The 16,785-nt window shown below is 39.3% G+C and overlaps 1 protein-coding gene across 2 annotated transcripts; it reads right to left on the reverse strand.

Annotated features, from left to right (window-relative positions):
- Positions 1 to 6,639: 6,639 nt before the first annotated feature.
- LOC149184094 (protein RTF1 homolog) lies at positions 6,640 to 15,897 on the reverse strand. 2 transcript variants are annotated; one of them, XM_089417401.1, is made up of 4 exons: positions 14,834 to 15,897; positions 10,296 to 10,567; positions 8,419 to 8,690; positions 6,640 to 8,328 (listed from the first exon to the last, which is right to left on the reverse strand). In XM_089417401.1, exon 4 carries the CDS (start codon positions 7,549 to 7,551, stop codon positions 6,739 to 6,741), a length of 813 nt encoding a protein of 270 aa, XP_089273527.1. In that variant the 5' UTR covers positions 7,552 to 8,328; positions 8,419 to 8,690; positions 10,296 to 10,567; positions 14,834 to 15,897; the 3' UTR covers positions 6,640 to 6,738. The 2 variants fall into 2 exon arrangements, 1 of the variants encoding a protein (XP_089273527.1); XR_016257227.1 differs by having other exon boundaries at positions 7,076 to 8,328.
- Positions 15,898 to 16,785: the final 888 nt, after the last annotated feature.

Here is a 16,785-nt window from a genome sequence, read left to right on the forward strand (position 1 = left end):
ATCTTCCTTGTTGAAATTGACATTAGTCTAGGTTTTTTAGTATATGGAACTTGTAATGGGAAACTCAAGTCATACCCAAATTCTGGAATACATGCCACCATTATGGACACATTCTCAGAGAATGTGAAAAATCATACCAAAATAGAGTTTGGCAAAAAATTGGAGAGCATCTATTGGGTCGAGGTGCTTTGATGGTACATCCTAAAACTATTTCTCCTCCTAGAGAAGTGGAGGGTGGTGATCTTAGGGAGCTTGTTGAACACTCGAGGATTTCAGATAAGGTCATTAGGTCTTGTTGTGAGAACAATGATATGTTGCTTGGGCATATCTCTATTCCACCTATGCTCGAGTCTCCATCTATGGATACAAATTTAGCAAGATGTTATCACAACACCTGCGTTTTTCAACTTTTGTGATCGCTACTACAGAGGATTTATCTCCTGTGGAGAAAGAGCACGTCTACTCCAAGTCATCTATGAATTCTCCTCCTCTTTTGAATAAAGGATCATAGGATGAGTTACAAGAATGAGAAGATTCCATATCCTTTGGCTATGTTCAATTGGGACCCATAAATGATATTCCTACTATTTGATCTTGGGTTTGGGAGTTGGGAAGGAAGATGATTATGTGTTACCTCTCTTTGTGGATATGGACTCCTTCATTGCGGGGTGGGGGGAACTATTGCTTCATTGGTCGAGTCTGACAATAGGGTTTCTTCTCCTAGGAATCAGGGGGAAGGTCACCAATTCAATGTATATGATGAGGCTCAACCATATATTGGTTCAATGTGTTAACTGCAAAACATATGTCCAGACAAGAGTTCACCAAGAACATCAATGCTCCTATGAGTTGACGATACTCAAAAGCATTTCCCAATTCAGGTCCAACAGCACTACCACATAACTTCTTAAAGTTAAGTTCCATCGGAGTAGTCACTGTTGGCATTATGGCACAAGTTTGGAGCTATGGCACAGGTGTTGTCCTTGATGGCAACTCTCTTTGGTGACAGATCTCAGGTCCAGATCCCAGTTCAGGCTTTCAGAATGAATAAAAAGATATATACGCAGGTTCACCTAGACAAATGTGCGCATACACGCGGGTTAGGCGTTACAAAAGCGCGTATGCGTATACACGCACTTTCATGCAAGGAAAAGCGTGTATATGTTGGAGAACTTACTTTTGGTCCGTGGTAGTTAGTCCTTGGTATTTGAAACTATGGTTTTGGACCATGGTATCTCGTCAGACCCCAAGTATTGGGTCCAAGGTATTATGGTCTTGGACCGTGGTATTGTGAAAGGCCTAAGACTATAAAAGAGGAAGGAGATCATTTGGCAAAGGACAATCTGAATTAATTGAATATAAGTGCTAGATCTGAAATATTGGTGATTGGGGTTATGGCGCAGATCTGGATCTGAATAAGGAGGAACCTTAGCGCAAAGTTCTATTGATGGGTCATAATCTTTTGGCTTGAATGATAATATCTTTGCATGATTTTGATCTATTATATGTGGCGCATGCTTGATCTATAAATCTGATAATCTGGGTTAATCAGTGTCTTAATATTTGAAAGAGTGAATTATCTTTTATAGATCTGTACGCAGGTTCAGTGAAGCGAAGGTGCGTATACACATTGGTTCAGTGAATGAAAACAACGTATATGCAGGTTTCTCCAAACGCAGGAGCGTATGCACGCAGGTTTCAGGTTATTGAAGTAGCGTATATGTTTTGAGTTGTGATCTAGTTGCTTCTGTTTATTGCTGCAGTGTTCTGGGTTCAGAATTGGTGTGTGGTTACAGTTACTGTGTTCTGGGTACAGCTGTCAGAGAAGTGTTTATTTTGATTCAGCTTTGATTGGTGAAGAGGTGATTGATTGATGCAGAAATTCTTGATGTTTGATTGATGTGGATCCAGTCTGAAAATTTATGAAACGTGATCCCTGGAAGAAAGAGAAGGTTGTAGCCTTCTGTAGACCAGCACCTACGTACTAGTATCTTGGCTAGTGCAAGAGCTAAGGGGGTTGTAGCTCCCTTCCAGGAGAAGCTGGAGAATGAGAGAGGGTTGTAGCTCTCTGCAGGTTGCAGCCTGCGTACTAGTAAAGGACTGCACCAGTACATTGTAAAAAGAAGTTTCTAATTAAAAGAAGAGAGAGACGAATTGCAGCAGGTAGTTTTCACCCACATTGAGTTTCCACCTTATATCTTGTGTTCTTGTGTGTGTGATTGTCTTCAGATCTGTTTTACTGTTTCTGGTTACTGTTTATTTGATCCTAATACACAGATTGATGATCAACATCAGTAAGATAAAATAAATTATAAGTTTGCATTGCATACGCGGGTCTCCTTCTTTGTAGTTGCGTATATACGCAGTTTTATCTAATTGAAGTAGCGTATATGATCTGGGTTTGAAAAAGAAAACATTTGACTTGATAAATGACACACCCCCCCCCCTCTCAGTATTATTTCCAACAGGCACAGGCTTGCAGTCCACCATCCCAAATCTTTCCAATATCTTCACAACGTATTTTCCTTGAGAGAAGAAAATTTCACCTGGCTTTGGCCAGACCTCCAACCCTAGGAAATAGTGCATCGATCCCAGGTCCATCTCAAATTCAGAAGCCAACTCCCTCTTACATTTGTGAATGAGAGGGTTTGCACTTCCATCAACTCCATGTTTGATTTGGTAGAGCCACTTAGAGGTGACAACCGATTTGTCCCGGGGTCTAGGGACCACATCCTAGACATCGTTCTTCATAATTGACTCGTATTCTTCATTCATAGCATCCTTCCATACTTGATGTTTCATGGCTTCTTCGAATGATGAAGGCTCGTTTTGAATGATAGTGTTCATGGCGGTCAAATATCCTTCATACATGTTCAGCTTCTTGCTTTCACAGAAAGTCCCCCTTGGTGCAATGTGTCTCTCGGCATCTTCAAGAGTCTCCCTAAGCCGTGAGGGTCTCCTTTTGGAGGACGGCTCATGAGGAGTAGGATCAATAGGATCCATAGATTCATCAACATCAGGCATCGTTTCGTCTTCTTTTGCACCCTGATTTCCGGTGTCAACTTCTTTGTCCTTCCTTAGAATAGGAAGGTTGTTGATCTTCCCGAGGGTCATATTACTAAATTATGGTATGTTCTATGCTTAGAGCAGTTTACTTCTTTTTTTCTTATTAGCCACAGATTAGCAATCACATATACATTAAGTAAAGTGCAGATAGAACATTAAACGATCAACAGAAAACAAGCCAAGACAAGAGACACAGGATGTGGCGGCTAGCCAGGGACAAACCCCAATGCGAGGAAACCCTTTGATCAAATCTTTTTTTATCTTCAATAGTTCAGAAGAGAGAAATAGTACATAATCATAATTCTGTAATTTTATATCAGCAACAGCAAACCCTAGATCAACAGTCAAACTTGGTCAAACGAGTTGAAATTGACCTCCAATATGCTTGGTCAATTTCCGGTCAATTAGCCCTCGAACAACCTAGATAAACAGCGCTTGAACAGCCCCAAAAACACAATCAAAATGTTGTTGACCGAAGTCAACCCGCTGACCAAAAGTAGGGCAATCAACGTTGGTCAAACCTGTGGACAGATTGCCTCGATTTTTGTGCCAAAATCTGTGGCTTTCCTAGGAGAGGCAACCACACCAAAACCGCACCCTTGATGAGTCAACGGCTGGTCAACGCAGGTCAAAGATACGTTTAGTAGCTTCTGCATCCTCCTTTCAGCGTCCTCCTTGCCCTAATACATCCTCCTTCTTCCCACATGTGAGTTGCTCCTTGTATAACCCAAAGCTAAGGAGAGAGAGAGAAGAATGAGTGAGATGAGATGATGAGAAAATGAATCAACCTCTCTTGCATTTATATGATTCATTGGGCATGTGTGCCACACATTTAACTGTTGGCCGACCTTAACAATTTGTCAAGTAAATACAAATAAATTCATATCTCCATAAATACTTGTCGGAATCGGATGATCTTTAGATCAATCCTACACCTCTGGACATGAGGAATCTCGGAAAAATATCAGCTGCCATAAATGAGGTGACCCGCATGAAGTTTGGCCCTAGTTGCCAATTTTAACACGTATCTTCGTTGAAGGTGACATCATGACTTATCTCAACTTCCTTTTGACCAACCACATAAATTCTATATTCCTTAGAATTTTCACTATAGCCCACAAAGATTCCTTTCTTTCCAGATGCACCCAATTTGCTTCTTTTCTCTTTCAGCACATAAAAATATACAGGACTTGCAAAAATTCTAAAATGAGAGACATCGGGTTTCTTACCAGTGAACATTTCTTCAGGAGTCTTGGAGTGCAATGCTTGATGAGGGCATTAGTTTTGAACATACACGACAGTATTTGCAGCTTCAGCCCATAGGAACTTCGGAAGGCCTTGATCATGAAGCATGGCACAAACTGCTTCTACAATAGAGTGATTCTTCCTTTCAGCCACACCATTTTGCTCAGGAGTGTGTGGCGTTGTAGAAATGTGTAAGTGAATGATGTCCAAATGAGGTGTGAGGTCTTTTCTATTTATACACTTTGTTGTGGGTGAAGAGACACATCAATTGGGCTTCTTGAGCCTACATTTAGCTTAGGTCGACCCGAACAATTTGCACATGTGAGGTCATAAATTCAAAATCACACTCTTGCTTATCTGAATGAAATGATCTTTATATCAATCTTGGACCTCTCGAAAAGAAGAATCCAATGCAGTGATCATCTCCATCAAATGAGTTGTCCCAAGGTGGAATTTGTCCCTAGTTGCCAATTTTAACACTCCCTCTCAACTAGGGAGAATTCCACCTGCCAATCCATCTGTCATCATCATGACATCCAAGTTTGAGAGGGCCTTGAGGCACCACTATAAGTGAACCAATGATCCAATTTATATGGAGGAGAGGCAGTTGTGAGGGCAGAAATAAGATAAAACTAGCATTTGCACCTTATGTTGCAAAGGAAACGCCGTAAGGCATAAAGTGGTAAGGCATAGAGTGGGGAAGAATAGCGACATGTGAATGGGCATTGTTGAAAGCAAGGGTGGACGATAATGTGTATTCTGAAAATGGATATTTTGTTATGGTCAACCTAATGCATTGATTAATTAGATGACAACGAAAAAGTTTCGAGCCCAGGCTGAACCAACACAAATCTTTTCTACAAGACTGAAATTGCCTAAATGATTCCTCAATCAATGGAAATAACCGTTTCCATCCTCTGATACCTAAAATACATTGTAGGAGACCAATTTTTCAAGTAACTTAATATAACTAGCAATTGCCCCAAAAAGTGCAAAGAGAGGCCGATTACATACAAGTTTTTTTATGTATAAAGTGTTGAGAATGGAGGATCTTGGATTAGACTTTAGTTGGACTCCATTGGTTTGGGAGATGTATCATGTGTTACCATTTGTGCATATTATGGGCATAAAGTTTATTATGATGATGGAGATTATTTTCAACCAGTTGTGGGTTGGCAACAAATTTTGTGAATGCCTTGGGTAAGATTCCATCTTCTGGATAATGGAAATTCCAGTGTCCATTTAGTCTAAACTAGAGTACAATGATTGTTGGCAAAGCTAAAGAAACTGTCATCAATATATAGAGCCAATGTAACTCGTAGTCATCAGTTTTTATCCACAGGGCTATGATTATAGGTACCAGCCATTTGAGCGGGCAGCCGGTGTATTTGCTAAATAGGGATCATGTTATCCTCGTGGAGTTATTGGTTGTCCTTAGAAAATATAAAGTAGGATTGAGCATCGACTATCTAGCTGGATGGAATTTTTGATAAGTGCTGGCCAATTTTATCTATTGTGTAATCATTTCCCTGATTTAAAGGCTGCTCTGAGTTACTAATAGAGACAGTTCTAAAAGATAAGGCTTCGAGAACCTTGCTGTAGTTGGTGGAGGCTTCGTACATTTTCTTCTGAAGCTTTGGCCTCAAACTCGAAAGCTACTTGTAAAGAATTCTCCAAAGCATTTATACTAAGCAGGTCCATTTTTCTTTGGATATTTTGGTTGAGAGTCCTCTAAGAAGTGAGTCGAGGAACTTCCAAGTTGATCACCATGGACTTGAAGCCATCAAAAATATTGTTTGATGCCTTTGACCACGTACTTGCCTTACGTGAATCCATTGCTTCATGATTTCCTCTGCTTTCCCCTTCAGGTATAACCTATCTTTCATTTCTTGCTTGAACCATATCAAAGTTTGTGTAGGAGGTGAATTTGAGTTGACTAAGTCTCGTACAAGAGCCCACCGCCATGTTAAGGGTTGGTCGCTCCATACTGACTTCTTTTAGCATCAACTTCTGTGCATCATTCAATTATTAAATTTTAAAGAAGGATTCTCGTACAAGAGCCCACCACCATGTTAAGGGTTGGTCGCTCCATACGGAATTCTATTAGCATCAACTTTTGTGCATCATCCAGTTGTTACATTTGAAAGAAGGTTTCTAGGCTTTGCAGTGAAGCATCCAACACTTATATTTTGGGATTGAAAGCTTGATATATAGTTCATATATCAGTGATGTTATTGTCCCATAATACCATAATACTGAAAGATTCATATCTGGTTGGAATTTCGATGATAGTGTTGGCCTCACATTCTGCTAGACTCCACATTTTCTGAAAGGCCGGGAACATATTTTTCATTTTAGATGTAATTGTTTGGTTGTCAAATATGTCTTATACATTATTTTTATTGGACTTCATGCCTGCAGAGATATTTACTCTTGGCTAGTTCCCTTTGTATCATAATAATTTTGAGATTGAGTCCAACGCCGAGTGAAAGGATCATACCCTGCTTCACCTGCTTTAAGATTAAGGTTTAGAGGCTTGATCTCAAAAGCGTTCTTGAAATTTTCAACCTTGTTTTTCTTATTCATTTCTATTAGCATCAAGGCTTTTGCACCCTTGCTTTTGCTTTGAAGAGAAAGGACTTCTAGTTCCTTCAATCTCACTTTAATTCTCTCGACTTCTGAAGAGTCATGCCTGCTCTCCACTAGCTCCATCTCTCTTCTAACCCTGTCCTTTTCAGCAGCCACATTCGATGGCCTTTTGGAAGCCAACTTCTTTTCCTGCAACATTTGTTTTACAGTTTCTGCAGAATACACAAATTGATTTATCTTTTTTAGCGCATTTATTTTTTCCTCAACTTCTGCTCGACTAATCATCCGACCACCACTGCATTCTACTTCCCGTTCCCAATCTGAAAACTCTTTCTCAAGTGGAGGTGAATCAGACACCCTGGCCATCTGCCATCTTGTTGCATTGCTCTTGCTACCCCAAAAACAATTCAAATACTTATATGTGGTGCGGTTCTCAAACTTGTATTGTTTATCAGGGTCTGTCACATCAACATTTTTTACCATGCAAAGACGGTAAGTACTCTGTCCTGACCTGGACATTCCTATCCCAATTCTTACAAAGCAGCCCACAATGATATTCTCAAAGAATGGTTCCATAAACCACTTGGAAAGTTTTGATCTCCTTATTGTTATGCTTCTAATATCTTCAAAGCTGCTCCCTATCTTCATCATCTTTGTATAAATCACTTCCTATCGATAATTCGCTATCGGAATCATCACAACAACCCCTGTCATCATCATCCTTGTCACCAGAATCAAATCTATTTTTCAGGGGCATTCTTGACCCAGAAGCCTTCCTATTTGCTGTCCAAGCATCATCTGAATCATCGTCATCAATGTATTTCGAGTCACTGCCATCATCTGAATCAGAATCTTCCAGTCTCCCTTTCGCAGGATTTTGGTTTTTCTTTCCATCATTGGTAGATGTTCGACCAGCTGCTTCTAGCAGCAAATGCTCCAGTTCAGCCATAACTTTTTTTTCCCTCTAAACACCCACGTCGATTGAATAGTCCGTTCCCTGGCTAGAGCAGAGACTGCAAATACCACTCCTCAATAGATCTGCAAAACCTAAAACCTACTGTCCATCAAACAAATTAAAATTGTGAGAGGCAAACCACACCATGGAGCTTAATAAATGTACATCACCGACATTACGTTTTGTAATACATGGTCCTTACAATGAAACGAACATTACTATCTCAATTAGTTCAAAAGAACCCTTAGACCTGTAAAGAAAGCACATTGAACATAGAGATGGCAAATTTCAAAAATATTTCTAAGTAACATAAATGGATGGAAAGGTCTCCAAAATGCAACCTGTTCTCTGACATCATCACTGGCAACACTAAGAAGTTGCACAAACTTGGGCACAGCTCCATGATCAATCACAACTCTGGTATGCTCTGAGGTTCCGGACGCAATATTTGTTAATGCCCAGGCCGCCTCAAACTATAATATGACCAAATTAAAACGATATTAGATTACCACAATATAATGTCAATTCAATACTTAGAATCTCAACTGAAAAACAGATCATACCTGAAGCTGAGGGAAATCATCCCTTGCAAGAAACTCTACAAGTCGAGGGACCACACCCACAGCGATAACTTCCTGAATTGGAGGACTGCCTTCTGTCACATATATTTTTTCAGATGGCCATTTCCTAAAGACAAAAGAAAATGGTAATAAAGATACATATACTCAAGACTATTACCAACAGAGAGAAGCTTCCTGAATTGAGTTGGTGCTTCTAACTGCATGGTAGGATCATCAGACCAGACCCCTGCTACCGTTGCAGGAAGACTCTCCAACTGTAACATATCCAACATAATCTTAGTAAGACTCCCTTGTTATATTTTGGTTATAACATATTTGGGCTTAAGTTAAGTCATTATTTATATGTAATTGATGCACAATTGTAAATAGAAATTTAAACCCATTGTCCTTGCATGTCCCACAGTTGGACATTACTTGTCATGCAAGTTGCAACATGTTGTGTTGCCTTTAAAAACATGTTATAAAGTAAGCAATTTCAAAAAATAGAAATTTCAGATGAACAACCAATGAAATCATTGTTCAATGGTGAATGCAATGGTGTATCAGGCGACGCACCAAAGATCTAGTCTTCCACAGCACCAATAAACGGTTGGGACAAAATTTAAGCACTGTCTTATTTTTATGGAAAGAGCAACTCCCTGTTGCCGCAGCTTGGCAAAACAAAAGTGATTGTGATGCATGGTTCATCTTAGAAGACCCCAAAACTGGGCCACTTGCAATGCCTAACATAGTCTAGCCCAAATGTAATCCTTCTGGAACTTAAAGGAATTCGGTCATGTTTCTCTAATCACTTATAAACCAAAATTCAGAGCTATTTCACTCTTGTGAGCCAAAAGGTTGTCATATAATACTGAGAATTTAATCAGATCCCAGGAATTCATACAGCATACAACCGCTTACACTGAAGTCAAATGTGAAGCACATATAAAGATACATATACTCAAGACTATTACCAACAGAGAGAAGCTTCCTGAATTGAGTTGGTGCTTCTAACTGCATGGTAGGATCATCAGACCAGACCCCTGCTACCATTGCAGGAAGACTCTCCAACTGTAACATATCCAACATAATCTTAGTAAGACTCCCTTGTTATATTTTGGTTATAACATATTTGGGCTTAAGTTAAGTCATTATTTATATGTAATTGATGCACAATTGTAAATAGAAATTTAAACCCATTGTCCTTGCATGTCCCACAGTTGGACATTACTTGTCATGCAAGTTGCAACATGTTGTGTTGCCTTTAAAAACATGTTATAAAGTAAGCAATTTCAAAAAATAGAAATTTCAGATGAACAACCAATGAGATCATTGTTCAATGGTGAATGCAATGGTGTGTCAAGCGACGCACCAAAGATCTAGTCTTCCACAGCACCAATAAACGGTTGGGACAAAATTTAAGCACTGTCTTGTTTTTATGGAAAGAGCAACTCCCTGTTGCCGCAGCTTGGCAAAACAAAAGTGATTGTGATGCATGGTTCATCTTAGAAGACCCCAAAACTGGGCCACTTGCAATGCCTAACATAGTCTAGCCCAAATGTAATCCTTCTGGAATTTAAAGGAATTCGGTCATGTTTCTCTAATCACTTATAAACCAAAATTCAGAGCTATTTCACTCTTGTGAGCCAAAAGGTTGTCATATAATACTGAGAATGTAATCAGATCCCAGGAATTCATACAGCATACAACCGCTTACACTGAAGTCAAATGTGAAGCACATAAACCCTGATTTGATCTCTGTTCACAATTTTTAAACTAAAGATTATAAATAGAATAAAAGCTACGGGGCATAAAATCCTGTCTGAAAAAAGAAAGATCGCCAAAAAGGCCACACATGCTGAAGCTTACTATATCCATACCCAGATAAAGCCGCCGTTAGCTAAGGCATCAGTAATAATTCTGATATTGGGATGGAAATCTGTAACAAAGTACCAGCAACACTCTTCCTTGAACATCCCCTTCACAATACCAGTGCCATAGTTTTCGGTATGTTCATTCCAAACCATGAACAAAGTTATGTCCATCAGAAAGCTTGGACTTCAGCATCCGTTCAGCAAAGGAATGTTAGAAGCTAACTCCAATGCCTTGCTGACATACTCATCTTCAGTTTGAACAATTAAATTTGTCAAACCTGCAAAAACACAGGCGAAGCTTGCAATTAAAACTTCCATGCTATTTCACAAATAATCAGCAGATGCGTGCAATTTATTAGTTCTATAAAAAAACACAAACAATCGAAGGGAAAGTAGTAGTTTCTGCATACAAACTTACAAAAATGGAACATGAAAAACATCCACTTATAACAACTAAATTAAACAACAGAATCCAGTAAAACAGATTACACTGGATAACAATTTTGCAGGTTTGTTTCTAATAGTAGAAACCCATGCTCAATGCTAGATTTTGATTGTAAAGCAAGGATTCTCTTATAAGTTTGCTGTAGTATCGGTCTTTACACTACTCTTCTCTTACAAGTGATTGTTCGGTTAAAAGAACAAAATATTTAGTCTCTAGATATTTGGATTTTAATTTTAGAAAGTCTTGAATGGCAAATGAAACTTTGATACTTTATCTAGTATGCACACGCCTTTTGTTATGGCTCATAGAATGTTGTTAAATTAGGTGGAATATCCTAGAAATGCAGGGGTATTGCGTGGGTGTATTCTTTATTTTTAAAAACATAGATGTGAAAGTTGTAGTGTGTTTCAGATTTTTCTAGTAGAATTTGGATTATTTGATGACATTTTCTTGTCGATATGTTAAAAGAAAAACATTTGTTATTTAGATGATTGGAAAGTGCAGATGATTTTCCTAAACCTGGATATCGACAGAAGACTGCTACAAGCTATAGTGATAACGATTTCAATGTTTCTCCATCAAGGATTAGACTTGGAAGGCCTCTCTCTCCCTCGTCAAGGATTTGAGTTGGAAAACATTACTCTCTGGTCTCTAGGTTAAGAGGTGGAAGGGTTTCCTCTCCACCAAGAGTTAAAATTGGAAGAGATTCTTCTCCATCAAGTGTTGGAGGAAGGAGTGCTCCTTTGGCATCATCAAGAGTCGGAGTTGGAAGGAATCCTTCTCCATCAAGGATTGTTGGAAGGCTAAATGACAGGAATGTAGAGCAGGATAGGGGGTGGGAAAGGCCTTGGGGTGGGAAAGGTGATGGAGATCACCTCAGGCAACTTGATGCTGCTACTAAGTGTAGTATATGGTTCAACTAATGGATATGATTTGAGGCATCAATTAATGCATGGTGCTCTAATTGATGCCTATGGAAATTACAGGGTCCAAAGATCCTCATGTGGACTACTTTCACATGTACATCCACCTCAGGAAATCGATATAATAAGCAGTAGAATGGTGTCTAGAAACTAGCGAAATTCAGAGGAAGGAGGATACTTGTGGGAGGATTTGAGACCAATATTGGAGAATCATGGTAGAGGAAGTGATAACTCAAGGAAAGATAATTATTTTTTAGGTGACCTAAAGAAGTCAGGCATAGAGATAGAGAAAATAATGGGTCTGTAACCTACTCTTCCTAATAGTGATTAGCATATGCATGGACCCTTGTCTCATATGGATAGACCTATGATGAGTTAGAAGGAGAGATGACCTCCTAGAAGGGTAGCCTTCTTTTCTCCTTGTTGTCTTTTTTTATCTAATTAGTTCGATGACAAATTATTCCCAATTCCTTTTTTCGTTCTTGCTTTTTTAGTGATTTCCTTAGCATGTAAATATGAAGGATGTTTGGCAGAATGATGTTTTTCTTAATGTAGGGATCTGAAGAGCACCAACCATCTTCTCTTCTGCAATCAAGTATTTTGTCTTAAAATATCATAGATACTTCCACTGAAACATCGTATTTGCTGCAAAGTAGTCAAGTTGCATTAGGACATAAACGTTTAATGGTTCGGCCTCCTCACCTGAAACATCAAAATCATAACACAAATTCACAAGCAAGGTTGAGAACACTTCAATTTTATGTTCCTGGCCACAACAATTCCAGTTCTGGCTTAGCACATTCATTCAATTTAACTCATTTTGTTGGTCACCCTGTGGCTTCAGCGAATGACTCTAGGTTAATAGGTACACAAATACCATTAGGAATGTTACCAAAATCTCCGGCAAATTCTGGATCTTCCCTTGGCTTTGATCCATGCCATGGATTTTTTATAGCCATCTACCACATAAGCTTCATTTAGATCCCCTGACGAGGGCAATAGTGTCCACTTGAAATGTTGGGACATTTCTACATTCTAACACAATTCATATGCATAACGTATAACACAATTATGGATAGCAGCGAAAATCTACATACTAAAATCATGCTACTTTGTCACTGGATTTGATTGGCAAATCCTCATGCAATGTGTATGACAAGTCACATAGGCTTGGAAGGGCAATGTTTGATGATTCCCCTAAGTCCTCATTTGGGATTGAGAAGGATGGTGGGATGCCTACACAACATACAGTATGTTCGGGTTTTTTTTATCTAAATGTTTCGGATGAATCTTTATTTGACACTTAACATTTCAAATGATCTTCATGACCAAATGCCAATGTAACAGAACTAAGCTGCAACCGCTGCAGAGTCAAGGAGGTGAAGGAGAGAGCTCAAAAGAGGCAAATATCCCTAGTTACGGTGGGATTATATCTTTTATAAAGGTTGCAACCATGTTGGTTACACGCTCTAGCTATTGGATTTTAAAGAATGAGGATTTTTGTTTTTTTCAGTGCCTGGAAAAGCATTCCAAAGTGTATCAATTTTTGGATCTATGTAAGCTCAATTTGGATCTTAAAGAATGTGGATTTTTTATTTTTTCAGTGCCTGGAAAAGCATTCCGAAGTGTATCAATTTTTGGATCTATGTAAGCTCAATTTTGTATTATTTCTACATTCATTAATCTAAGTTTTGTTAAAGGATTCACTTCAGTTTTTTTAAGTTTCTACCAATAGTCCAAAGATAATTCTACCATAAATACAAGAAACGTGGTTGGTTTGCCCAAATCTCTTGGTTTTAATGCCAAAGACAATGTTGAATCTTGGTTTAAAATTTAAATGCTAAAGGAAATGCAATGTGAAGATATCTAATAAGGAAATTGGATTGACAATGAAAAGATAAATCTGGAATAAGCATCCTACAGAATTAATGCGAAGATATCTAATAAGGAAATTAGATTGACAATGAAAAGATAAATCTGGAATAAGCATCCTACAGAATTAATGCAAATATTTTGGTTTAAATGTTAAAGACAATGTAATGTTAAGGGCTTTGTGTCTATATATAATCTAATAACGAAACTTAGTTGATAATGAAAACAATATATATAGAATGACCAGCATGCATAGACAACAATGGTGCTTTTCATAATAAGGAATCCAATAAAAATTCTAGAATTAGTGCTTTGCATCGTGAGGAACCGGTAGAAATTCTAGGCTACAGTTATATGGACAGAGACCAGACGGAAAGACTCACCAGTTGTCTTTGACTATGTAATTACCAGCGCTTTATATAGCTGGGGCTATCTAATTACCACTGTTAGTTTGACTTGCCTGAAACTCAACAAAAGTTTGGAAACCCAATTATATTAGATATGATATATTGAAATTCTTTCAAAACAATGAGAGACATTAAATTTGGCAAGGTTTCGAGTTTTTTCAAGTGGTATACTTATTGGCAAGGTTTCTAGTTTTTTTAAGTAGACATTCAAAAGATTTCAAGGGAGTTTTGAACTTTTCTTTGAGTTTCTAAATTGAAGGGGGAAGGACCAGCATCGTAAGTAATCCAATAGAAATTCTAGATCACTGTTATATGGACAGAATCCAGATAGAAAGGCTCACCGTCTTTGACTATGTAATTAGTCGCTCTTTATATAGTTGAGGCTATCTAATTACCACACATGCTGAAGCTTACTATATCCATACCCAGATAAAGCCGCCGTTAGCTAAGGCATCAGTAATAATTCTGATATTGGGATGGTGCAACTGAGAGGTCAAACATAACCTGGTGATTATTAGGAACCCATTGTACCCTGGATTAGGTGGTCTGTATCATCACTTACAAGAATTCCATCGTGAATTTTAACATTTACAAATTCAATCATAGCAATCTCAGTGACCCAAAAAAAAGCCTTGAAATCAACGGTCACAAAAGTAACCAACAAAGGCCCCCGGGTGGTGAGAATAAAAGGACAACACACCCTTGCCCCGAAGGCTAAGCAAACCCTAACCCTTCCTCAGAGGACTGGTTTGCACATCCTTGATTGCCGAATAACCTAAGGCACCTCTAAACTTAGGGCAACCAATACATATCTTCAGAACCAGCGAATACATCCAGAATTCAGAAAATTTCATTAATCGATGCCTAATTCCAGAAAGAGGAGGCCCATGAACTTACCAAAGGTGGGGATCTGGATGTCCTGATCTGACATGAACGTTCTCTGTTTCGAACTGAAGACCGTTGGGATTCAAAGCAGAAGCACAAATACTCAGGAGCGCTTCAATCGCAAAATAAAACTTTGATGGGTTCGAAATACAGGGGAGAGGGAAATATGTAGGAAGTAAGCGAGATTCTTCGTAATCCGATTGCACAATTTAATATGTTAAAATATTGAACGGCTCAAAGAGACCCTTGGATTGGAATTGTCGTGTTAAACGGCAGGGAAGGATTTACAGTTACCATCACCACCACCAGCGGAGCGATTATGACGCCGATTTGTCCCGCTTCGCTCGCCAGGCTGCGTTCCTCACTACTGTTGGAAACAGCTCGCATGTGTATATATATATCAAATTATAAGTCCCCGCCATGCCGGATATTGCTACCACGCCACATGCTAACTGCACGGCGCTAAGAAATCCCCGCATGCGCCCGGCAACCCAGCTTGGCAAGCCCATTGTGGAGTTGGGATTCGAACTGTGAACATGGAGTAGGGCCGACATCAGGCCTCCCAACACAGAAGCCACTCCGCTCAGCAGCATAGTGGAGACCAGCATCGCTCGCCGTCCGAATTTTTCTAACATGACCGTCGTCAGGGCAAAGGCAGGCATTTCTGCGATTCCGTTGAGGAAAATGCTCAGGTATAAACTGGTACTTAGATTTACAATGTTTAGGCTCAAACCATAGTAGCCCACTCGACAGGCCCGCTTCAGCTGCCTGGATGAAACGTAGCCCACTCGACAGGCCCGCTTCAGCTGCCTGGATGACACTATTCGATCATATGCCAAATGAAACGCCCAAACCGTTTGGGCAACCCTTTTGAATAAAAAATCAACGGCTGAAATTGTTGCAGTCGTCTAACATATAATCGTGTGGCTTACAAGATGACAGGTAAGCAGAGAGGGGAGTTGATTTCAGAGGGAAACGCCTTACGACGTAATTATTTCTGCTTCTCTACAACATTAGTTTCCTCATGCCTGGAGTTTCTTGATCTTTTGGGAAGACGACCATTTCCATATCGAGCAACAGGAGCATTCCTCTTTCCTTTGTTGTTGAAATTGTTGTTCCTTTGATTGCCATTACCTTTGTAGTTGTTGTGGTTGTTGTTGTCATCATCCATTGAAGTATCCTTCTTGTGAGGACACTGATCTTTTGGGAAGACGACCATTTCCATATCGAGCAACAGGAGCATTCCTCTTTCCTTTGTTGTTGAAATTGTTGTTCCTTTGATTGCCATTACCTTTGTAGTTGTTGTGGTTGTTGTTGTCATCATCCATTGAAGTATCCTTCTTGTGAGGACACTCTTTAGCATAGTGGTCAAACCTGTTGCAATTGAAGCATCTTCCTTTTCTTCCTTCTTTGAATCCCGACATAAACCCTTGACCTTGTCTTTTTGGACATCTTCCTTTTAGCATGGATAGAGAAAGTAGTAGGATTATTTCCATTTGAGGGCTTATCTCTTTCCATCATCCTTATTTCTTGAGTGCATCTAGCCAATAATTCATCAAAGCCCAGAATCATGTCATTGTCCAGGATGGTGGTGTTAAACATATCCCACTCTCTTGTAAGACCTCCAAGTGCAATAAGAGTGAGCTGCCTGTTGCCGGCAACTTCTCCAATAGATAGGAGATCATTCTTGATTTCGGTAATCCTCATGAAGTAGGATTGAATGGACTCTCCCTGTGCATGTTGATGTCTTTCAACTTGTTCTTGAGAAAGAGGACTTGATTTGCATTGTTTACTTTGAACATCTCAACCAACTTGTCATACATCTCCTTCGATGTTTCCCAATCAAAATTATAGGCAATCAAAGGCTTGTGAATAGAATCAACAATATTCTCGTTTCTTTGACCTCACCTTTCTTATACTTTATTTTTGCAGCAGCGGGTGCATTTGAAGGAGGCACCACTCTT

This window comes from Pinus tabuliformis, chromosome 3_2 (genome assembly GCF_031772625.1).
Source record: "Pinus tabuliformis cultivar Carrire ecotype Pingquan chromosome 3_2, CPIR1, whole genome shotgun sequence".
Classification (NCBI taxonomy): Eukaryota; Viridiplantae; Streptophyta; class Pinopsida; order Pinales; family Pinaceae; genus Pinus; species Pinus tabuliformis.

What these genes read in the sequence shown, in the direction of transcription:
- LOC149184094 (XM_089417401.1), bottom strand. Translation starts at nt 7,551, where the DNA reads ATGATGAAGATAGGGAGCAGCTTTGAAGATATTAGAAGCATAACAATA.